At 38.0% G+C, this 25,319-nt stretch overlaps 1 protein-coding gene and 1 long non-coding RNA gene across 15 annotated transcripts in view; one reads left to right on the top strand and one right to left on the bottom strand.

Annotated features, from left to right (window-relative positions):
• Positions 1–12,884, bottom strand: LOC113642772. Of its 2 annotated transcripts, XR_003440651.2 has the most exons (4): positions 12,557–12,884; positions 12,326–12,332; positions 7,100–7,150; positions 1–4,655 (listed from the first exon to the last, which is right to left on the bottom strand). It is a non-coding gene; the product is annotated as an uncharacterized LOC113642772 (long non-coding RNA). The 2 variants fall into 2 exon arrangements; XR_007140529.1 differs by lacking the exon at positions 12,326–12,332.
• A 7,284-nt stretch (positions 12,885–20,168) lies between these two features.
• ralgapb (Ral GTPase activating protein non-catalytic subunit beta) overlaps positions 20,169–25,319 on the top strand; it is a 38,300-nt gene continuing 33,149 nt past the window's right edge. For all 13 annotated transcript variants that reach the window (XM_027146602.2, XM_027146601.2, XM_047813494.1 and 10 more), the window contains exons 1-2: positions 20,169–20,327; positions 23,349–23,556. In XM_027146602.2, coding sequence (XP_027002403.1) covers positions 23,380–23,556 — 177 coding nt within the window. In that variant the 5' untranslated portion in view covers positions 20,169–20,327; positions 23,349–23,379. The remainder of the gene's footprint in view (positions 20,328–23,348; positions 23,557–25,319) is intronic.

The following is a 25,319-nucleotide window of genomic DNA, read 5'->3' as shown; positions in this document are numbered from 1 at the left end:
GTTAACAATTGTGCGGTTTAACTGCTTCGCAAAGCATCACTCAATTTGAATTGCTCATTTAACCTTGCAGTTCAGCATATCCAGATGTCAGGTACATCTGTACATTTGCACCGGTTTGAGATGCAAGAAGTAGGGCATGATGTACAGTTAACTTTAATGGCAAAACCCAGCTCTGTGAGATGCAGTCAAGCTGCTGAAAGCTGGACCTGCTTCTCATATATTGTCAGCTTTGAGTGATAAGAGCCTGGCAGCCTATTTATTTCACTGGGTCTTGATCAATACTTGTGAGTTCTGGCTAAATTGCCTCCATTGCTTATAGCTCACACTGTGAATGAGGATAGAACATGCTGCTCAGAGTTTATGGGAGCACTGAAGTCAGAATCAAATGCTACGGCAAATGTAATGGTCAGTCTGGGGAATTATAGAAACCCTGTATTACAGACTTTCTTATCTTCCCAATGATTGACAAATACATAAATAGATGTGTATCTTTAACTGTGCCTTTATCTGTCAATGATAAGAGTATGTTACAATGTGACAAGATGGTGCAATGGGTAGCAGTGAAGTCACAGCTTCAGATGAATGAAAAACTGATATGATATACTTATAAATCAAAACATACTGAAAGCTTTTGTTATTTGACAAAGGTGTACTATTACTATTGTGTTAGAAGTTTCATTTGAAACCATGTTGCAGCTTCTAGGCATCACCATGTTTCATGATGAGACTCAGTCTATTCAATAGTATTTGGTAGTTACTTATTCTTGCGGAATTGCAATATTTCATTTTTCAAGAACCAACATCCCTAAAAGTCTCATTAGTTCCTGTGGTTTCCCCAAAGTTCTCTGGTTTCTTTCCACCTCCAAAAGCATGATGGGTGGTGGACTGACTACCCTCTATTGTCCCCTAGAGAATGTGTGTGTATGTGTGTGTATGGTGCCCTCTGATGGACCACTATTGCAGTCAGGATATATTCGTGCATTGTGCAGTGTTCCTTGGGCAGGCTCTGTGGTTGTTCAGTCTAAATAAATGATTTATGTATGTTAGAACCAAAAACACAAACAGACATGAGTATAGATTTGCAATTTTCAATATGAGATCATTTCCTTTCTGGCTCTCCAGCATTCTGCAAGAACTTCCTGTGTTTCATTCTCAGCATCTAAGAATGCTCTAAACCTGATTATTTTAATATTATCTGTCTTTAAGCCTTACAATTTGTATAGATTTATATATATATAAAAAAAAAGATAAAAGACCTTCAATAATAAACATAGAAATTCAGTGGAATTTTTTACTTCAGTATAATTCAGTAATTCTGCTTTTGAAGTAAAAACCACAGTTGTGGAATCGATTCACTTGAATTCACCAGCAGTTGCCGATGTGTAGTTCTTCTTCTAGTATTTCATAAATTTCCTCAGATGTTTAGAAAAGGTACAAGTTGTCCAACTTGCATGTCGCAGTGTTGCACCATGCTGCTTAAAATAAATGCAGTTAACCAGAACACTTTGAAGTGTTTTGACAGTTGCTTTTTCACTTAGTGACATTTCAACCCCTTACCACCTGTACAGAGAAGGGGGAGGGTTCAAACACTTCCTCTGACCTCGCTGTCCCTCTGCCAGAGATGCTGTTGTGGTTGCATCACATCCTCGATGAGACAGCCCTGACTTCTTGTGCATTTCCACTAATGCACCATGCTGTGTGATTATAGTAGTTAACATTTTTCAATGAAAAAGTACCTTAATGACAACTGAAAGCAAAAACGGGGATTAGAAATGATTTCAAATGTATGCACACAATCATACACAGAATTCTATACAGATACCATATGTCTGTTCTCATTTTTACCAATCTTGCCCATGTATTCATTCTTATTCTTGTGTTGCTGTTCTCATTGACTCTACATCTCAACTAATGTGCCAGCAGCTTGAATAAGTACAGTATAGCTGTCATTCCCACATACTTTGCCACAAAGAAGCACAGTCATTAGTATTATGCCACCGATTCCTGGGCTTCCTGCTACCACCATCCTTGACTAATTTTTTTTTTACTTCTATCGAGAGACGGCGAAAAGAAAAGACAAATCCCCGGAGCACCAACAAGCCTTCTCATCTCATTTGACTGCGCTAATTACCTTTCACATGATTAATTGGACCAATTTGGATTAGACTTGGAAGAAAACGATTCTTGGCAAAGTGCAAGCCATTAGTTAGTCATGAAAACATTATTAATGTAAGGATTTAATCTGGGTAAATATGACAGAATTAAAGAAATAAGGCCAATTATTATGTGACATGCTCAGTCAATCTCCAGTGTAGTGAGAGTAATATGCGTGACTGCTTCAATTAGAAATGCAGACCTGCCAGTCTCACTTTCTCTCTACTCTTTTTCACTCTTTTGTACATCAGTGCAACATTACATAACAATGAATAACTGGTGTGTTGGTGATTGATGAAGTATACATTAATCAGCCATAACATTAAAACCACCTACCTAATATTGTTCCATGGTCCAATGTTCACGTCATTGTCACGTGCTCATTGCAGGTGATTTCAGTGGTAAGCAGGATCACTGCATCTACACAGCACACACTGATGCATCTGTTCTGACATTTTTCTGTTATAGCCAGCATTAGGTTTTTCTGCAATTTGTGCTACAGTAGCCCGTATGTGGGCTCGGACCGACAGACTATTTTTCGCTCTTCATGTGCGCGTAGTGAAGTGGTTTTCGTGACCTTGACCCATGTTTGATGATGCTGGTTCACCGGTTGTCCTTTGTTGGAACGCTTTTGGTATATGGTAACCACCACATCCTAAGAACACCACACAAGACCTGTTGTTTTGGGGAAGCTTTGACCCAGTCATCTCAATATCACAATTCGGTGTTCAGATCCTTAAGCTTGCCCATTTTTCCTGCTTCAAACACATCAACTTTGAGAACTGACTGTTCACTTGCTGCCTAATATATCCCAACCTTTTGACAGGTGCCACTGTGACAAGATAATCAGTGTTATTCTCTTCACCAGTGAGTGGTTTTAATGTTATGGTTGATCAGTATATCTACAGCAATTTACTATTTTGATGAACTCCTTGCACACAACAGAACAAGAAAACACATTCAGGAAGCAGATTAGAACTACAGCTGCAAGTATGTGCCAAATAATACAGAAGATAACCATGTTCAACACTAAATGAAGGCAGTCTGAATGTTAGATAACATCGTCTGCACACAGTTTCATTTAGGTTATTGAACTGTTATATAACGCTAGCTTCGTAAAGCTTTTAAAATTGAAAACAACACACGGAAGAACTTTGGGGTGTTTTAATTACAATAACCTATTAAAAAGCTTATGTGTAAATCTGGATAGAGCCACTGAATATATCATAATGATTCCTTTAAATTCAGTGTAGTAATGCCTGCATGGCAAACCTAAGATGATATAAAATTAAATAATTCAAAATATTATAAAGCCTCATATCAGTGAAGATAAAATGTAAATGGATGACTTTTGCAGACGCCCTTATTCCGAGCGACTTACAGAAGTGCTTTGTAGTCTCTATCAAAAAAATCCTCATGCTATTTTAATAGTTTATGGGTCTGAGAACACAATCAAGGTGAAGCACTATTAATGAGAAGTTCAGCATTAATGAAGAGATTTTTTCCAAATAATTTAAATAATTGATAATTGACAACAACACAGTGTTTAATATCCTTGTATCCCCAAACTGAATTATTCATCCCCTGTAATTACATAATCCTTGTCATTGTTGTGGTTGATCTGGAGTCTATCTTGGGAACACAAACTGAACCTGAGCTGAGAATACAACCTGAATCGAACTTCAGTCAATAGCAGAACATCACACACACACACACACACACACACACACACACACACACACACACACACACACACACACACACACACCTCCATACACACTTCACACATTCATTAACTAATATGGGAAGGAAACCTAAGAACCTGGAAATTATATACATTCAGTAACCTGAGCTGTGCGAACATTCAAAGCCTGGGATCACACACACACACACACACACACACACACACACACACACACACACACACACACACACACACACACACACACACACACACACACACACACACACACACTTTATGCCACACACAATTATGCCATTTTGCCAGATGACTTATTTAGATAAATGTCCAGAAGTGCTGTGGAGTCTCTATCAATAAACACATTTTATTTTTGTATTAATGCTTAATTTCAATTCTCTCATCAGCATGTTTCTGAATCGACAGTACAGTAAATGTTGTAAGTAATTATAATGTAATGTTTTCTGTCATTTCTGTAGTGCTTTGACAATAATGTACATGTGTACAATCATGCTAATAATTCAAATCAAATTTCAAAGTGAAAATTAACAGCACTAAACATCAGAGTTGTTCTCCTATATTTGCCCTCATGGGCGAAGATATCAGGAATTCAGACACTGGTCAGTCAGGGGCATCTGTTACTTCGTGTATTCGGAGGAGTGCAATTAATGTTTTTCTCTGTGGGTGTTCAAGTGATTTGTGTCGTAGCATGAGCAGCAGTTCAAAAGGATGCACTTGGCAGTCTTCATGTGTCTTGGAGGATCCTTTCTGATTGGTAACTGTCATGTTGTAGGTGAATTAGCTAGTGGGTAAAACATGACAATGACTACATTGGGAGAAAATAGTGTAAACATTAAAAAAAAAGAAACATTCAGAACAGCAAGTGAAGAAAGACTTAAACATTTTCATAAAATAGCTTCCTCAGCCTCACAAATATTTCTGTCTTGTGAGTTGAAATAAAATAAGTCCTTGGATTTAAAAAAAAGTCTAATATGATTTAAGGTACAGAATGTGTGAGGAATGAGCTGAAGAAGGCCATCTGGGGGTTTTCTTTAAACCGTGTAGCCGTTCACATGCTGACAAAAAGTGTAATTAGGTAATGCTAGTCACACTGCCTTCATATAACCATAAACTCCTACATATTACTAAGATCTGATTACAAGTCTGTGCTTTCCCTTTGAATCCACTACATAATCAGTGGATATTTTAAAACCAAGCATTTTCGTTTCCTTTCTTTTCTGCAAGAACAGCTGAACTTGGCATTATACACTCCTATTGGATGAAAAAGGTTCGCAGAGTTTACATGAGAAAAATATGCCAAAAAAAATAAATATATTGATAGATAAAACCAGCATGAATACAGCAAGAGGATTTAATGTTTGAATGTACCAGAGGTATTATTATTATAGCGTCTAAGAACTATCGATGAATCAGCATTAATAATCTGTAAAAACAGACATTTTCATTGTTTGCTCAGAATTGCCTGCTAAACAAAATTAAAAAGCATAGCAAAACTATATTTTGTCTTTTGCAGAATTCGTTCATTGTTTCACACATTCTGTGTTAACGGTAGTTTTGGACTTCACGTGTCATCAATGCAGATGGTTTAAATTCAGCTTTGAGGACAATTTGTTTGTAATATAAGCTTGATAAATGAGGCATCATGAACGCTTCCATATGTGAGCAGCGATGTGAAAATGTTTATGTAACGGATGCTGTAATGACTGAATCTCTGTAAGGTAAAAGTTCAGCACAACCTATTGCACACCCCACCCACCCCCGATCAATTTAGTGAAGAAGTTTCTGGAATTGCGAGAACGAGCCATGGCATGACAAGGCAATGACAATCTAACCAAGTGGAGATTGTAATTCATGTGCTCTCTTTCACCTTGGGCAAAGTTAAGTGTTTGCTCCATTGTCTAAAAAATGTTTACTGATTTAACACAGGGCAATAACTGGTAATTGATTATATTGAAACCTGACACATGTGCTCTTGAAAAATATGCAGCATGAAGGCAACGACAGTGAGCCGAATGCACAAACACCGGTGTGGAAATATAAAATTTTCTCCTCATCTGGCACACAATCTGTTTCCTTTAGTGTCAAGTGACTTTTATGAAAAATCTCTCAAACAGAAAGTATCTTCAGGAGCAATAATGTCCTGCACTAATTTAATACCTTATTACCATAAGCTTAGTGCGACGCATGCATAATAAATTTGTTGTATCACACCCGACTCAGGCATAGGTTTGGAACAGGATTGCGGATCCTGAAACGCCAGTCCCATTTGCATGATATGATGTGAGAGTTGAATGAATTGGAGGATTATGTAGAACGCTGTCTTCTTTCCTATGCCCCATTGTGCTGCAAAGAAGTATCACATACCCACAGACCGGTAGGAGTTTAGAACTAACCAATGAAGAATTTAGGAGAGGAGGGAAAAAAAAAAGAAATACAAATGGATGATTTAAAAGAAATGAGAAGAAAAAAGAGGAAAGGATATCAAACACAGAGACTGCTAATTTTCTTTTTAGGTTATAAAGAGACTCGATTTGTACTTGTACAGATTATATTTTGAAGTAAATGAATTGTAACTTTAAGGTATATCACCACTATGTCATACGTTCCCTCTGAGAACCAAATCTGCTTCAGGTTTCACAATACAAAACACTGACATAAAAAAAAAAAACCTTTCCCAATAGTCCTGAAAATCAGTTGATTCACTGGAAGGATGCCAGTTGAAAGCTCATACTGAAAGCATACATAAAACCACACCTCATGCAACTTCTTGTCACACAGTGGAACTGTGGTATCTCTTACATTAATCAGTTCACACCTTTGTAAAAATGTAGCCACACATTTCCACACAAATTTTGACATTCTCGGCTCCTCCATTGATTTTAATAAGCCCATAAGTATATATTTTTTTCCTTCTGTTCTATACTATCTCTATATCAGAGATAAATGTTTTTGAAAATGAGAAAGGAGTGTATTGAGTCAGGACCTACTTTGCATTGCATAAGCCTGTGATATTTGCACAGTGTTAGAGATGGGTCTTTGGCTCTATTGGAAAGTTTATGACTAAGCAACTTTTGTCCTTCCTTTTCAATAAGTATGCTCACTTAAAAGTTAGTAGGTCATAAAGTAGGAGTAGGAGTATTCGGTGAAGCTTCAAATTTGTGAGAAAACCCTGCCATTTGTCTTTCATGTCACTAATCCATAAAGATGATGAACATGCATGCTTACCGGTGCACTCTACAACTGGTGGAATGGTTCGTCTGAAAAGCCAGTAATGCCCTGGTGTTGTATAGAAAAAACAACAACATTTGAACAGTGTTATACATATGGTATATTACATGGTATATTAAGGTTTTAACCAAGTGGACCAGAGTTAAAGTATTCAATGATAGAGACTTAAAAACACTTGTATTTCACTCTGGATAAGGGCTGTAAATGTAACTGTAAATGTATTGCACAGATATCCAAATGCTGGCTTGTCTGCTAAAATGTTCAACTGGTGCAGAAATAACATTTATTGACTGTGAAGCACAGGAGAGGGCACGTGTTGTGTGAATATGAGCCTTTTACTATAGGTGACATGTTTAAGCACACTTCTTTCCTTTGTTAAAGGTCACCTTAACTGTTGAGGAACCACCAGTCAAGTTTCAGTCTTACAGTTTCTATCTACATGCATGTTCTGAAACTGAAAAGCAGCATTATTGTTTATAATTATGTACTGTACAAGAGTACAGGAGTCAAGATTCATCTTTTATTTTTATTTATTTTTTTAAAAACTTCTTTTACCATTAAATTCTTAGTTGAATTTTATTCATAAGTAAACGTTAGACACTATGAGACATAAATAACATCTGGTAAATGTGACACATACATTACATACAGTATAAACATATACAGATATACAGTTAATGTACTCTGATAGCTTTTGCAAGATGAGATGTACAAACTAGCTGCTGATATGACTTGGTATAGTCATGTATGTCAAGTGTTAAGTGTGTGTAAAGGGAAACAGAAGCACTATTATGTACAAAGGTGTTTGAACTAGAATAATTTTTGCACTAAACATCAAACCAGCATTTGTGATTACTATGACGCAAAGCGTATAAAAGTATATACTGTGGATATTTGAGGACGTAGACATAAAATTATTTAACATTTTTGTTTTGTACACATTAAATACATCATTTGTTCCAAGACACACACACACACACACACACACACACACACACACACACACACACACACACACACACACACACACACACACACACAGAACAGAAAGAATGTCGGGTATCACAGCTGGAAATGTACTCAGCATTATTATGGCTGATCCAAATATATGGAGACTGACATTACTGTCATATAATAAAATGACAAACCGTCTTACATTGTGTGTTTTTTTTTTTTTTTTAAAGCATTCTCAGACTAAGTAGGAAAAAGGATGGAGTAGAAACCTATAGCTTCTCAATCTATCCTCCCTTCATCTTCTGTCATATTTTATTTAATTTTCTACTTCAAGGGCAATAGAGTGTGGAATAGGCCGCTGAAATTAGGCAAGGATGAGTCACTCTTGAAATCATACTCTAAAGGTTACCTGATTCCAAAGAGCAGTAATTGCACTAGTAAGCCTATTATCTCTGATGGCATCTGTGATCGCAGCAAATAAAAAAGCGGGGCATTCTCGTGATGTTTTTATGGGCTTTTAGGTTCAGGGACAATGCATATAAGTGCTGTGTGTGAACTGTTACTCCCGCTGAGGGCTAGACATGTTTGCCTGCCTTTTTATGATATGACCTTTTTATGCAGTGTGAGGATGCTGCTAATGTTATGGATTTTTTGTATAATTTTGTATACCATATATAGTTGTATGTGAATATATATGTATATTTATTGAGAGCTTGGTGGTTTAAGTGTAGGAATATTTATCTCATATTTATCCTAGGATCGCCAAACTGCCCCTGCTGAAGCCCCTGAGCTGTGCATAAATATATCATGCTATATAATATATACAGGCTGAAAGAGATGGCAATTTAAATACAGATCATGCCTAACAATTTATATTTATAATAGACTAATCTGTAATCGTAATACATTTTGACATGAAGTTTTGAAAGTTGTGTTTATATGAAAAAAAGAATCTAATTAAAGAAGAAAGTTGCACTTGCATCATGAACTATGTTTTCAAATGTGGTTCCTTTGAATATACAGTATACTATATATATTATATATACACACATACATACACCATATATATATATACACACACACAAACACACACAGACATATATATATATATATATATATATATATATATATATATATATATATATATATATATATATATATATATATAATATATATATATATAAAATGTGCCAACCCTCTTCTTCTACAATCGCTCTTTATCACAGGAGAGAAGAGGTGAGGGGGTGCAGAGATATCAACAGCAATGTTATTTTTCATCAGTCTCAGCTACAGCTCACGTTCATTGTCACAGAAAATGAGAAGGTTGCTGCAACACTGCTGAGAATGGGGGAAGGCCTGAGTGGAATAAAGGTACACATATTCACCATGCATTATTCAGCAGCCAGGCCCTGTTTATATGTGCTGTTGATTTGTGCTGGCTGAAATGAAGGAGAAACAGTGGAAGTGTGTGTGTGTGTGTGTGTGTGTGTGTGTGTGTGTGTGTGTGTGTGTGTGTGTGTGTGTGTGTGTGAGAGAGAGAGAGAGAGAGAGAGAGAGAGAGAGAGAGAGAGAGTATTCTCAGAATCTGTCATTTCTCTCATACTATATATTTTTAGAGTTCCTGACTTGGCTTGTTGCTTTGCCTTCGTTTGCAGGAAAAAACAGCACATGTACCGTATATGAACTCTTATATGTAGTATTGCATGATGGGAAGGTTGCAGTGAGCGGTACGGTAATGATATTTTCATCCTTTCATTTTCCACTCTCCATCTCCTCTCTAATGGTTAGGCTATAATGCATAACAGTAATGTTAACTATTGTACACTATAACACTATAGATTATAGAGTTCCTTCCGAAAGTGTTGGCACTGCAATGTCACAGTTTTGTTTTTCTTTACACTGAATACATTTGGGTTTGAGATCAAAAGACAAAGATGAGCTCATCCATTTTTTATGTGATCAAAATATTAAAGCGGGTGTGCCATGCTGTATAAAATGACTGTTGTAACAATTTATAGCTCTGAGTATATGCTCGTGGTTTGTGCTCTGGGTTTTACTGGGAATCTGTTGTTAAAAAGGAATAAACCAAAAGGAAGACCTTTACAGTAACAGTAAGCCAAGCTGAGAAAAGAGGGAAAATCTGAATGTCCTGAAAAAATAAAGAAACCACTAGAGAGTTTGGCCAAGAAAGACAACAGCAGTTGATGACAGAAACATTGTAAGATCTTGAAGAAAAACCCAAAAATAACAGTCAGGGACATCATCAACAACCTCCACAGTGCAGGGCTTAAGATATCACAATGTACTGTTCAAGAAGACTTTGAGAGCACAAGATGCAAACTATTCATCAGGCAGTTCGATTCAAAAGCCAGACGAGAATTCACGAAGAAATACAGAGATGAGCCACAAAAGTTCTGGATGCAGGTTTAACCTTTACCTAAGTGATGGAAAGGCGAGAAAGAAAAGATCTGCTTATGATCCAAACCATATGAGCTCATTGGTCAAGCATGCTAGAGGTAATGGCTTGGGCTTGCATGGCTGCTTCAGGAACAGGCTCACTAATCTTTATTGATGATGTAACTCATGATGGTAGCAGCAGAATAAATTCAGTTCACAGAAACATTCTGTCTACTAATTTACAGACAAATGCATCCTAACTAATCAGGGGAAACTTCATCATAGTGAAAGACAATGAGCCAAAACACACTGCCAACTCAACAGAGAACTTCAGCAGGTTAAAAAGTGGAAGATTTGAGTCTGGCCAAGTCAATCACCAGACCTGAACCCAACTTTCACCTCCTGAAGAGGAGACCCAAGGGAGAAACCCTTGAAACAAACAACAAATGAAAGAGGCTGTGGTACAAGCCTGGAGAAGCATCACGAAAGTAAAAAAGGCAACCAACATTATGCAAGTGATGTGCAACCAAATTTTAAGTGTTATTTACTATAGGTAAATTCCTAAGATGCTCAACACATCTAGAAAGAATTGCTGTTCCGATACTTTAGGGGTATATGATAGAACTATATATTTTTATGATATTAAATCCCTAAATTGGTAAATTTATTTATTTATTTATTTATTTATTTATTTATGTATTTATTTATTTATTTATTTATTTATTTATTATATTTGGAAATGTTACTGTATTTTTTTTTTACTATTTTGAAAAATGTATTAACCATACTATATATTAATTGTATAGAGAATTTAGTTCTGTGATTAAAGTGATCAATAAACCTTTGTGTATTCCCCTTTATATTTACTAAGAAATGCTCACTTTGTAATAGCAGACAAAGTTTCATTTCTGGAGAATTGGGAGAGACACAAGCATTTGGATGGTCCATCATCACATATGAGGAGACAGAGTTTCCACTGCTGGTGTGACATTTAGATGTGGTTGCAGAAGAAAAAAAATAATTGCTTGCTATAGTAAAAAGGAGACAAGTATATGCAACAGATATTTAAAAAAAAAAAAAAAAAAAAAGCCAGTGCTTGGTGAGAAATGGCTGGTTTAACAACAGGTCAGAGAGAGAAAGAAAGATAGCGTGTGGTGGTGTGGGCGAAACGAAGCAGTTTCATAATGTTTCAGTGCTGTAAACTGGTGGCCTTCACGTGTGTAACTATCTGCTGAGTAAAATGCAAACACCGCTCATGATTCACAGTTCCCACCAAACACTTTCAGTACTGAACAGTTCTGAAGCTTTTAATGATAGGCTCAACACTGATTCTTCAAAATACACTTAGAGCTATTCCATAAAGTGCTTTCATACTTTATTAGCAATGCACAGTAACATTAAAACATCTTATGGTAGGCCACCTTTTAAATAATGAAATTGGCTGATAAAAGCAGTTAGAAGTGTATTACTAATGCAAGAGTGCATTAGTAATCAAGTAATAAGAAGAACTGCATAATGGCTGATTCTGAACTAAGCTGTTTCCAAATGCAGCACACATGATTTAACTCTAAACTGGAACACTAGAAACAACAATCTGATTTTGATTGGATTTATTCAAGTCCCATTGTACTAGATTTTGTCTCAGACAGTGTAGTGTTGTATTATTCATGCCTTTTTGTGATCAACTATCTTAGTCCTTGCTAAAACTCACGCCTGACCCTTTTAGCACTACGAAAACAACAACAGAAGCTTTGCGACAACACGGGTAATTAGAGAAGGACAAGCAATCGGGAATAAATAAAGGATACTGTTGTTTTGAAAGCGCTGGAAGTACGGCATGAACTGAAATCAGTACTACAGGTTTTTACTCACCAAACTACTGAAAAAGAAAGAAAGAAAGAAAATACGCAATATAAAAATATGAATAAATTATAAAAGAATCAGTTGTAATCATTGACATGTATATTTAAGTACATACTACAAAAATAATGGCAAACACAATAAAACTCTGTGTGTGTGTGTGTGTGTGTGTGTGTGTGTGTGTGTGTGTGTGTGTGTGTGTGTGTGTGTGTGTGTGTGTGTGTGTGTGTGTGTGTGACTCACAATTTTCAGTTGTTGCACCCTGAGATCTTGTAAAAATGATTTAGGAGACAGCTGTTAAACATTCTGTTGTCAATACCAGGACGCATACCTGCAGGAAACGCTCATATGCACACACACACACACACACACACACACACACACACACACACACACACACACACACACACACACACACACACACACACACACACACACACACACACACACACACACACACACTCCTCCCCTACGCATTCCATGCAATCAATGTCAATCATTATTGTGCTATTAAGCAATAAGAAACAAAGTAATACAGAGAAAAAAGTTTTGTCACTGAGATAAGGTTCTTCTTTCCCACAACAAGCTGTTTCATCATATTTTGCTTAGCGTGTGAGTGTGTGTGTGTGTGTGTGTGTGTGTGTGTGTGTGTGTGTGTGTGTGTGTGTGTGTGTGTGTGTGTGTGTGTGTGTGTGTGTGTGTATGCAACTTTTCTTACTAGGCTTTTTTACATAAAGTCAGAAGCTGATATCATAAAACAATGATTCTGTCTTCTGTCCTTAAGGACTGAGAACACAAATACAGTAGGACTGAAGATGTGAAGGTTATTAACATCTGATGACAAATGAGCCTTTGTGAGCAAAATAACAAGCTCATCATCAGATTGTAATCAAGCCTTTCTGCTCAGCATTTAAGATGTGAAGGAACCAATAATTGTTCTGCTGACAAGTACATTTATATCTGCATACCTGTAAGCCAACTCAATCCCTATAGAGAAAACTCCTGAAATGGAGTACTTTCCTATTATATGGACAGAGAAAGCAGCAGAGCAAGCTGTCCTGAGTACAGAAAGGAAAGTGAAGAAGAGCAGACTACCCCCACATCTCTCTCTCTCTCTCTCTCTCTCTCTCTCTCTCTCTCTCTCTCTCACTCTCTCTCACTCTCTCTAAAGTTTTGCACTTGATTGTATCAGTGATGTCACTGCATTCAATGTGATGTGAGTGTGCTGCCATCTCCTGGATTGATGATTCTTAACACACTATTGCTATCCAGATTGCTCTTCTGTTTTGTTGCTTTATCCTGAAATTGTTCTTTTGTGTCCAGTTATGTCCAGTGAAACAGAACATGTTGGACAAAGGCCCTTTGTCAGCTGTGTTAGCAGAGTGCTTTTAGGGGCATTCTGAGAGCGATGGATAAAGAATATGATAATTCTGAAGCATTTTTGAGACTGAATGTGTCTCACTACATTCTTTTAACGATCAATGTTCTGACAAGAGAAAGAAAAAAAGAGCCATTTTGTGGACATGGGGGAAAGACAGGAATAATGGACTTGTTTTTGTGAACAGTAAAGCACATCAAAATGTCTGCCTCAAGGATATTCAAACCAATAAATACTGTGGCCCTGCAGGCAAAGAGTTGCACCAGTTGCATCAAAGACTTGCTTTGTACCTGCTTTTGTTCTAGATCAACAAACTAGGGCTTTGTTTTTCAGTACTGTGTAAAGGTATATTCAGATATACTGTATTAATTACTTGCTAAATGCATGACAGAAAGCATATAATATCTAGTGTCTGCCTCACTGAAGTTTCAAACATTGGATGTAAAAGTGCTACACCTTTGTTAACAATTGTACTAAAGCTAAAATACTGTATTTACTGATTTTATTGATTAGTCTAGTGGCTATCAAATAAAAAAAAACTTAGGAAAGCCAAAACATATGTTATAATATCCCTTCTGCATTTCTTCATTGATTAATTTGTGAAAATCATACAATGTATAATTGTAGAGCTCAGACTTGTATGACTGAATTACTATAACATAAGCAGCAGGTTTCTATATGAATAAACCTATGAGCAAAGCATTTCAATCCACAATGACAGCCAGCAAATAAAAGACACTTTGCTTACTTGTTCACAAAGATTATATGAAGTATCAAAAACAATTCATTGCGATTAACTCAAATCCTCAAATTAGAACACAGTTTTCTTTAGACAGTGCATCAGCATGTAAACTGACCAAAGTCTAGTCCGACAGTTGAATCCGGATATAGATTTGTTCATATACTTTAGAGGAACGGAGCCTACTGTATCTATGCTGGGGCATCTGAACAAGCACTCTAAAGAGGATGCGGAAGCTGAAGTGGTAAAAAAGGAGAAAAAATATTTTCACTCCATTCATCTACAGTATGTCCTTTTCTATTGTAGGCTCATGAGCAAAGCTGGGCAAAGATCTAGATTTGAGTTGCTTCTCAATGCAGAGTTTAAGAAAAAACTGTCCATTGGACTCAGCTCTCTACCCTGTTGAACTCTTCTCGTTGTTTTTTTTGTTTGTTTGTTTGGTTTATTTTTATTGTGTGAAATACAATAGCGTGCTATTATACCTTATATGCCCTTGGGTGCTATATTCTCAGCTTTCCTGTATAAAAAGGGAACGAAAGAAAGCTGGATTTCAAATGTCACATACAGTATAACAGTACAGTCCAGTGACACAGCACCTCTAAAACAGATGCAATGTTCAGGGGCCCAACAGTGGAACAGTGGACTCAAAGTGTCTTTCAAAGCTCAAAGCATAGTGTCTTTAAAGAAACTGAGCAGATCAGTAATGCAACTCTTGAACAAATTGCTTCATTGTAATAGAATATCTGTAAAATATGTTTATTGGGATTGGTTGGGAAGTAAATACAGAAAAGGTCAAGCAACAGTTGTGAAAGGTAAATATATCTTCATTGTTCAACTTCACCAAAAAAGAAAGGTAGAGCTTTATGGGCCACTGGGCCATTGTAGATACCCCATTAAGGATATATCACAATATGCTGGCAAGAGATATTAAGCCATATTATAGCGTGGACCACATCAACACATCTATTAGTTTTCTTCCGGCGTCTTCAGAATAATGTCCTATAAGAGTAGAGGGAGTAAGCGTAGCCAGGGGATTCGGACTGTTATTTGGGATAATGTCAGTGTTTTACTCTGCTCCTGGGGAGAATGAGTGCTACTGACAATCATACATTCTTCAATCTGTATCTGTCAGCATACTCCTCATTCTGTAAGCATAACAGAGTTCACCACACTCCAGTGGAGGATTGATTACAAGGATACCCATGAGAGATCTGGGGCACATAATATCCAAGGGATAGACACAGCACATTGGACGGTATTTCCAATTTATCCTTTTCTTGGCCCCTAGCTAAGATTGCATGTAATGAAGATGAGAACCTGTGGCCTGACCAAGTCTAGAGGCAGGGTGACAAGAAACAAAAATAAGAGTCACACACACACACACACACACACACACACACACACACACACACACACACACACACACACACACACACACACACACACACACACACACACACACACAGAGATCACTTGTGCCATCACTTGTGTAAGATTTTGCATTGAATAAAATATATTTTTAATAAAAGACTTGCAAATTACCTACACAATTATTATGCTAACCAGAGAATGTGATAGTTAAAATTATAGTTTGAAGTAAATAAGAAAACTTTAGTAATAGCCTCTTGACATTAACAGTATTCAACAGTTCCAAATAATTTGTCCTTACACTTAAATATCAAGCACAAATATTTTCTTAGGCTTTTCTGTCAGAACCTCAGACAACTGTGGTCAGGAAAGATTTGCTTAAGTTTACTTTAGCCCTAGCATGTGTTTAGTCTACATTTGCATCCAAAATAATACAAGAACATGATTTACTTGGATTCTTTACAACCACCGCAATGGTTTGTTCTCAAACCAACATGCATTATTCATCAACTAAACTGCTTTTTCGCCAGCTGTGAAAAATAGTTGCAATGCAATACTTACATGAATGAAAATAGAGTTGCCATGGTAACAGCAGCAATCCTGACAATGGCAGATCAGCATTATCTCAGATCAGGGACATGGCATGAGGCCCATTAATGACTAGTCAGAGACTAACCTTATTTGAATTGGTTCAAACATGAGTCATTGTTCATCACTGCAACTAGCAGAGTGTATTTTATCATATTTGTGTGCTGTAACTTTTGTATGGATTTGTCAGGATTGGCTTGGACAATACCCCGCCTGGACACTAGAGGACATTCTGGCAGGCTTTGTTTGTTTGTGCCATATATCTTTGTTTTTGTTTTGTGTATCATGTGTGTTGCCCCGCCCTATCTTTAATCCATCCCTGCCTCTGCACAACTGTCCCTTGTGTTTCAATGATTGTCCTCCCCATATATACCTGTTGTCTTGTGCTTGTTGTTTGCTAAGTCCTTGTGTTTTGTGTCTCCTGGAATCTGTTTTGTTTTTCTGTTGACTTGTTGTCCCTAGTGTTTTCCTTGTGTTTGTAGGTTTTGCTAATTTTCTTAATAAATCCCCCTTCTCCATGTTAACCCTGCATCTGGGTCTAGATTTTATTTGTGAAGACACCAGTCATTTTCTGACAGAAGGACTCACCTTGATAAAGACCCAGTGGAATAACCTTAAGCCTGGCATTTAATATTAGTGGAGCATCTACTCTGGATTACTCTTTGTACTATTTTTCATTTTCCTGGACTTCTGAGTTTCTTCATTGGACTTCACTCCGCACCAGTTCCTGTGGGGGACGCAGCTTCACTTCCTGTTTTTCCATGGAGGATGCCGCCTCACTTCTTGCTTGTTGCAAGCCTGTATCTTTTTGCCTTTTTCTGTTTTTGTGGACATTTTCTTGCTCCTATGGTGGAGGTGGCTTTGGCTTGGCTGGGCATGTCACGGAGACTTCTGCTCGGCTGGGGAGGTCGCTCTGTATTTCTGCTCAGCTGGGGACATCGCTAGGCCCCTCTGGCTACATGCAAGTTCCTCGCCTCCAACGCCCCGCCTTGCCAAGTTCCTCGCCTCCATCCACCCGCCTAGCTGAGTTCCTCACCTCCATCCACCTGCCTAGCCGAGTTCCTTGCCTCCCCCTACCCGCCTGCCTTTTTGCTCGCTTCCCCTCCTCGCCATCTGCGTGTTGCTGGCTTACGCTTACCTGCCTCGCCGCGTTCCTCGCTCCTACCTGATTCTAGATTTGTTTTGTGTTCACATGTGTTGCCCCACCCTATCCTAAATCCGTTCCGCCTCTGCACACCTAGTCCTTGTGTTTCTATGAATCCCTCCTCAATTTAATGCTGTGGTCTTGCGTCTGAGTCCTTGTCTCTATTGTTTTTTATTTCTGAGTGGTTTTGTGCATTCTGTTTGCATGTTTTTGGTTTGTTGTCTTGGCTCCTGGTTTCTGTATTGTTATTTCAGTTGGTTTGTCCTCCCCAGTTTTTCTATAGTTTTATGTTCTTAATAAACCCCTTTTTTATGTTATCCATGCATTTGGGTCTTTTAATCTCAGTAAAGACACCCCGTTTCCTGACAGGAGTACTTGAGTCTTTGAGCTGCAGAATACATGTCTCCAAAAGCTGGAGAGAGGTTCCTTTAATCTCTTCTATAATGGTGAATGTATTTTCTCATACAGTACATCATAAGGGTTTGGGGGGAGAACTATGGAACACTGGCTGGCTGTCTGATTCAGATTTGTTCTGTGTTACAACCTTGTGTTTTTTTATTGTTGCTTCGTAGAGGCATTCACCTTTCATTTTCTTCCAAGCATTTCACACTATCTACCTGACCAACAGAGGATGACATCACTGGGACTGAAGCTGCTTACTGTCTGTTCACCCCTCAGGCTCACCTCCAGGACATGTTTTTTTTTCTACATCCCCTGTCATTTGACTGAACCAGGGTCATCTGATCAGTCTGTTTGTTTCACAAAGGAAAGACCATAGGTCTTCTTGTTGAAACAGAGACTGGCCCACTGGTTGTAGAACAGTATCAAAATGTTCTATAGATAGCTGGACATCCTTCAGCCACTACCATGACAATTTATTCAAGGTATGAGGAGTATCTCTGTCTAATGGGCATCACTAATAGGTATGGCCCTCCTTTAAATCGTTACTGCTGTCACTTTCTCCAGGTTCTACAGGGTTAACATCACCCCTTCCAGTGGTGCAAGTGTCGCAATCTTTACCTTTCCAAGCTTGTCCTAAGATAAGCTGATTTCTCATGACATTGTTATATGTTGACCAGATGATTCTCACTATTCCCTGGTGGTTAGATAATGTTCATAGAAATAGAGATTTAATTCAATTCAAGTGTATTTGTATAGCACTTTTTACAATTGACATTGTCTCAAAGCAGCTTTACAGAACATGAACATAGAACAAAAGGTTAATATAAAGAATAATATAAAAATTAATATAATACAAAATTCAAGATTAATATTATATATATATAGTTCACAATGTGTATGTATTTATCCTTTGTGAGCAAATCTGAGGTGACAGGCAGCAGTGGCAAGGAAAAACTCCCTTAGATGGTAAAGGAAGAAACCTTGAGAGGAACCAGACTCAATGGGGAACCCATCCTCATATGGGTGACAGTGGAGGGTGTGATTATAAATATACTGTCTAACAAATGTTGTATTGTTGCAAAAGGTAATATGAAGTTCACATCTCTGCTTTAGTATTGCAGAATCTAACTGGAGGTGGTAGATCATATGTAACTTACAATTTGTGTTGGTCAAATATTACAGGAAATTACACCTTTGAGGTAAAACATGAAGTAATTAGTTCTGTTTTACCTCATAGAGGTAATTTCACAATCTCTTAATTTTTAAAAGATAACTGAAGAATAGGTAGTAATAGCACTATACCATAATTATTACATGATATAGGTGCCCTTTAAATGATACTGCTGAAATAAAATAAAATTAAATCAGATGTCTTGCCATTGTTGAAATTCCACAAAATATGTTTAAAACAAATGCAGCATGGATAACATCATACTGTATAACTATTTTGTAAATTTTGTAAAACATTTGTAAATGTATGCTTACATCACATTTTTTTCACTATGCTAATGGATCTGAAAGTATCATTAATTGACAGTGATTTTTTTTTTTATTCCTGGTGTTTTGCATCAATTCAACAACATGAATGTAGCCTTCATAAATGCATAAAAAGTACAGGTGCTAAAGATTTACAGCATATGGCAGACACCCTTATCCACAGTGACTTCAATTTCAAGGGCCTTGCTCAGGGGCATGGCAGCAGCAACTTGATAGACTTGAACTCACAACCTTCTGATCAGTAGTGTAATACATTAACCACTACGCTACATAGTCACGTACCATACTGTAAGTAAAAATATTGAATTTTTAATACTGCATGCTACTAAACACTAAGGTTACCAAATCATTTGATTACGTTCATGACATCTATTGTAAAGTTTAACAGGTAGCTGATATCAAATATTGTAAAAGCTCTTGGTTTAAGTAAATTAGTTGCTAATAAGTTATTAGCTTTAAGTTATTGAGGGAAAAAGGAGAAGTCTCTTCTGGACTGCTTCCAGACCCAAGTGTCTAACATAATGCACAAACTTGATAAGAGTATGTAAAAGTGAGAGACAGTCATTAAGGCAAACACAAATAGAAGATATACAGTCTTAACAAATGATGCTCAGTATGTAAAAGTTGCTATCTCATGCGTTATTTAGAGGACTTTGATAGTAAGCCGATAGAGGTTTGGAATGAAGACTCGGTTCCTGTTTTTCAGGCCTCTCCTACATGCTGCGTTCCTTGCAGCGCCCCCTGGTGGTGAGCTGTACGCGCTGTGGACAAACGTCTGCGCTGCACAGCCATGGATGTAATCTAGCTAGGTTGTGACAAAGATGCTGCAAACTTTCTTCTGTTTGTCCTACCAGAGCCATTGAAAAGACACAAATGCTTGCTATGACATCGGAAGCAGGTAGTGGTAGCTTTTTACTGTTCTTGTTAGTTACTCTGCCAGTATGCTTTGTTTTTTCCCCCCTGCAGGATTGTCCCGCATTGCGGCCTACAATAACACAACCGAGATGTAGCTAAAGTAGCTGGCTAAGCTAACATGGTAGAAAACCCGAATCGAGTTCACCTTGTCACCAAGTTGCTCCTGATTCTATTTTGTGCTAGAAAGAAAAATATTTCCGGTATTCCACACACAAAGAGTCATTCCACGGAGTACTCGTCGTTTTGTAACGCAAAGCTGGTGCTTGAACTGTCAGTGAATTTGAATGATCCGTCAAACAAGGCTAGGCTTCTGTGCTAGCACTCGTTAGCCTAACAGCTAACGCTGGTACCAGGTGTCCTTACATTTTAAACTAAATAACTCACGTTGGATTAAAACGAGGTTTAACACTAATGTGTTTGTTGGTGCTCTCGGATCTGTGAGGTTTCATTCCAGGAACAAAAAACGCTCGATAATGATTTTACTATAATTCCACAACAACAACCCAGCTTAGGATGCTAATGTTTATTTAGATGAGATTAAAAACTTATGTTGTAATTACATTTTAATAACACACTTTCCACGTCGGGCATCTTTAACCGGTTTATTTGTACGCTGTTTGGTTGTGAAATGACAACTAATGAGTGCGCTGAGGACATAAGAACGATAAAGTGCTGCCGTGATTAGCTTCCTGTCTCTCGGTTGCTAGCTAGCACTGGCTACGGAAGTAGCAGCTACAGTGACAATGTTTAAAGTCTCTCAGAAATCAACATTTCTACATGTTCCTCAATGTTATCGACGAAAGTCTGACTTGACATTTTACTTTTAGACATAGTCTCATTTTAATTGTATAGTTTATCCCTTTCAAAGGGAAAGCCGTTATTGTTATTTTTGATGATTCACCCTGTACTAGTTCTTTAGTTAGCATAATATTGCACAATATTGTTATTTGCACTCCCACACTTTATGTACAAAACTGATCATATTCTATATTCATATTTAATACTCATTCTGTCTATATTGTATTTCATCGTCTGCATTGTCTTGTATAGTTTGTATAGTATAGTGTTATTCCTTGTGTGTGTCAACCAATAAACCTGATTCTGATTTATTCTATTACATACTCTGTAGAAAGTTTAAGCCCCGCCCCCTGTGCTGGGTCTTTCTCTACAGTAGCGGCTCTTAGCAACAAACATTTGGTGTGGGTTTTTTTTTTGACTTGGGGGTTTTAATGTCTGGTCAATAGTTTAACCGGTGTCCATGATAATGTCCTAGACAGGCTGTGGTGGTAAATCCTCCGCAGTTGACTAAACTCAGTGTTTATCTGTCAGATTTGTTTAGCTTCAGTTGGGGGCGTGGCCTATATCTCAAACCCTGTTGTCTTTAGTCAGTCAAGCAGTTTAACACGCTGTCAAGCTGCCTTCTGGTCTGAAACTCTCTCTAGTCTGTTCATGGATAATTTAAATACACCCAGGAACAGGCTGTAGCATTTATCCTGTTCTTTTTGTTAAAAAAAAAAAAAAAATCTATTTTGCTTGTGTATATAATGTTATAATGTATAGGGTATAGTATGAACAACGCTTTCTCATTTTCCTGAACGGTTGTGAAACGTACAAGACGAAATAAATCGTCTACAGAGATGTGTCCCTGTTACATTCTTGTTTTGGTTTTTTACATGATTCCAGTCTGTTTAAACTCACGTCTCATGTATATGATTTTACTCCAGTCTGTTTACGTAAGTTATGAGTAACAGTTTAGAGTTCCGTCCTCCTCATTATCAGCACTCTTTATCAGGGATTTTTAAATATGGAAATGTTGGACTTGTTGTGTTCGCGTAATGGACATATCCTTGCTAAATTGTTATTCAGCTTATTGTGGCACCATAAAATGGATAAACCATGAAGTGAAATGTATTTTATGCAACTTAGTACTTTGAAGGCTCTCCAAAGAACGTCTTTGTGTGGATTGTTTTTAAAGATGCCTTTTTTCTGCAGCTCTTTTCATTGTTCCTTGACAGTGTGTTTGTTTAAGGAATTATTATTATTATTGTTATTTTTACTTCCTGAAGCTTGGTAGTTTTGCCACCTCATGTCTCCACAGTCCCAGGTTCAATTCTGAGCTCAGGTTTCTGTCTGTATGGAGCTTTGCATAAGTGGGTTTCCTCTGAGTTTTCCAGTTTCCTCCCACTTAGCAAAACCAAACCAGTGTGTGGACTGGCTACATTGAATTGCTTCGTGGATTAAATAGCGAGTGTGCATGTGCGTGTATATGAGGTGCACTGGGATCCAGTGTGTGTTCCAGCTTCACACGTGCTTGGCTCAGGATCCACCGTGACCCTGACCAGCTGAACATGAACAAATGAAGTTGAGTTTGTGTGGTCATGATAGAGCTCTGTATTTTTCCTAGTGCTCAGCCGTATTGCTGCATTTGCTATTTACAAGCTGCAGTTGATATGAGGGTGAACTTTTGTGTAACTGCAGGAAACCATGTAATGAATAGTTCTGCAGTAACACTGACAGGATACATAGTCTGACTGTCTTGCTTGTTTTATTCTGAACATGTTTTTTTTTCATGATCGAAACGGTTAATTTCTAACGCTTCTTCTTATTTTATTAAGTTAGACCTAAAATGAACTAGGACAGAAGATAACAACAACTTGTGGCATCTCAGAGAGCAGAAATGGGTTTGATATCACCATTTAGATATAAACATTTGTGTGTGGGATAACTATTTATCTATTTATTTAAATCTACTGCCCCAATTAGTCTGAATAAAAACAGAAAATCTTGATAAAAATCTTGTTTTTGTTGAAGCAGCCTCCAAATGAACACTGCACTCAAACTCCATTGTGAGACATCTATTCAGGTGGAGTTCTAGTTAAACATGACATTTAGACCTAAATGTCAATTCCTTTTGCTGCTGGATCGGGCATTATTGAGTCATTCTGCAGCTGTTCAGAGATAATAGTCACCTAATTGTGTTTTTCTGTGTTTTCTGTGTTCTCAGAGCTCAGCTGGATGCAGTAGAGATCTCAGCCATGTACTCGGAATGGAGGTCTTTGCACCTGGTGGTGCAGAGCGATCAGGGTCACGTCAGCGTCCTGCATTCGTACCCGGCCTCTGTGGGTCGTGACGTTGCCAACGCGGTCTTGCGCCCACTGGGGTCCACACTGGGAGCTTCTGCCTCTGAGTGCCTCCTGAAGACAGATAAAGAGGTTTGCTGGAGAGAAAAATACCCTATGTATTTAATCCGATCACAACAGCTCTTTTAGCAGCTGTCAGTATTAATTCAAATTCATGTGTTAAAGCTTAGAGGAGAGTTGCTTTAAATAATTAAACACACATTTATAACCTATTAGGCTCATTAGTATCCTTCTTCAGCGATGGAGGGAGACAGCTTTGTTTCCAGTCGGCCTATTAAAATAGGTGATAAGCACGTCTCTCCAAAACCCTGTAGAATCCAACCAATCAGCGGACGCTTTCAAAACTCCTGAAGTGTTTCCAATTTGTTCGTTCAGCTAACGGATCGTGGGCACGATGTCTGAGGCAGAGACTAAACTTCTACATGATAAATCACCTGCATCATTAAGCTATGAAATTAGTACATGAACCTGTATTTCACTGCTACAAACTCGAAATAACAAATAACAATAGCCTTTTCCATGCTATGCAACTCATAATGCCAGCCACCAAGCTGGAGCTTACAGTTTGTGCAGTTTGTGCACCTTCACCGTGCTGCTGTGAAAAGGGTTTTTTTTACTGCAGTTTGTCATGCTTATGCACCATTTTACACCATTTTGTAGTATTAATAAGGAAAGTACTGTGTGCATACTGAAAACTCCAACAAGAAGAAGTGCACCTCGACTACCCGACACAATCACTGGAAGTAAGCGTAGAGTGTTAATCACGGTAATCTAATGTAAGATTGTCTGTTCCAATACTTAAACGTGCTGTATTGTAAGTTGAATAACATGCATAGATGGAAATATCAGGAAAGTAAAGCTGGAATTCTGGTCTATCATCTCATATTCCTTTATTGAACCCAAATGCTGCAAAAACAAATGATTTGGCTTTGCCGCTCCATTTTCGGAGCGGACCTTGCGGCTCCGGAGACCGAAACCGAAGTTATTTTCCTTTAATTTGTCATTCAGCCGAATATCTTCAGGCAATTTTAGGAACTGCTCATGACACACAGATCATTTAGTATTTGGTTAAAGGCTGCTGCGTAGGCCAGTATTTCTTGTGCGGTGTTACTTGTACTATATTGTGCAGGTGAAGTCACTAGCACGAACACTAAGAGCCTTGCTGGAGTGGTATTTAGGTGAAGGCATTTTGGTATCCTGTCAGGAGGAAAGGTTTGTGTGGTGTATTTACATAATTTTGCTTTGGAAATGTTCATAGGATTTGCACAGGAGACTCGTTGCCCTCGTTGCCCCTGCTGATGTTAGGCAGATTCTTTAGTCATGTATCAGTGTTAATGTGTGAGCTTGAAGCACTTCCTTTTATTTCTGGGCTTTTTATTTGTGAGATATTTGGCACTGTAAACTCTGACCATTAAGGTGTGTGTGTGTGTGTGTGTGTGTGTGTGTGTGTGTGTGTGTGTGTGTGTGTGTGTGTGTGTGTGTGTGTGTGTGTGTGTGTGTGTGTGTGTGTTCACCTCATGTTGTTGAGTTTTAACTTCCCCATCTGTTATATTGTGTTTGCGGTTCCTGCAGGCTTCTGTGCAGCCTGATAACAGTAGAAGGATATCCTGTGAATTCCCTCCGGTCTCTCTCCGGGTCTGATCTTTATCGATCGTCTCCACCCCCGAGCTTCCACACAGGCCTCAAGCTATTTGGATAATGCGAGTCAGTGCCAGGAACGCACTTATTGCTGCTTCTTTGTAGGCGCCGTTTTTAGGTCGGCTACTTTTAGGTATTTATTAGCGTTATCAGACAGATGCCGTAGACGGCCTTCCATAACGATCACACTCTCATCA

Source organism: Tachysurus fulvidraco, chromosome 5 (genome assembly GCF_022655615.1).
Source record: "Tachysurus fulvidraco isolate hzauxx_2018 chromosome 5, HZAU_PFXX_2.0, whole genome shotgun sequence".
NCBI classification, from domain to species: Eukaryota; Metazoa; Chordata; class Actinopteri; order Siluriformes; family Bagridae; genus Tachysurus; species Tachysurus fulvidraco.
This window is presented reverse-complemented; position numbering and strand designations above follow the sequence as displayed.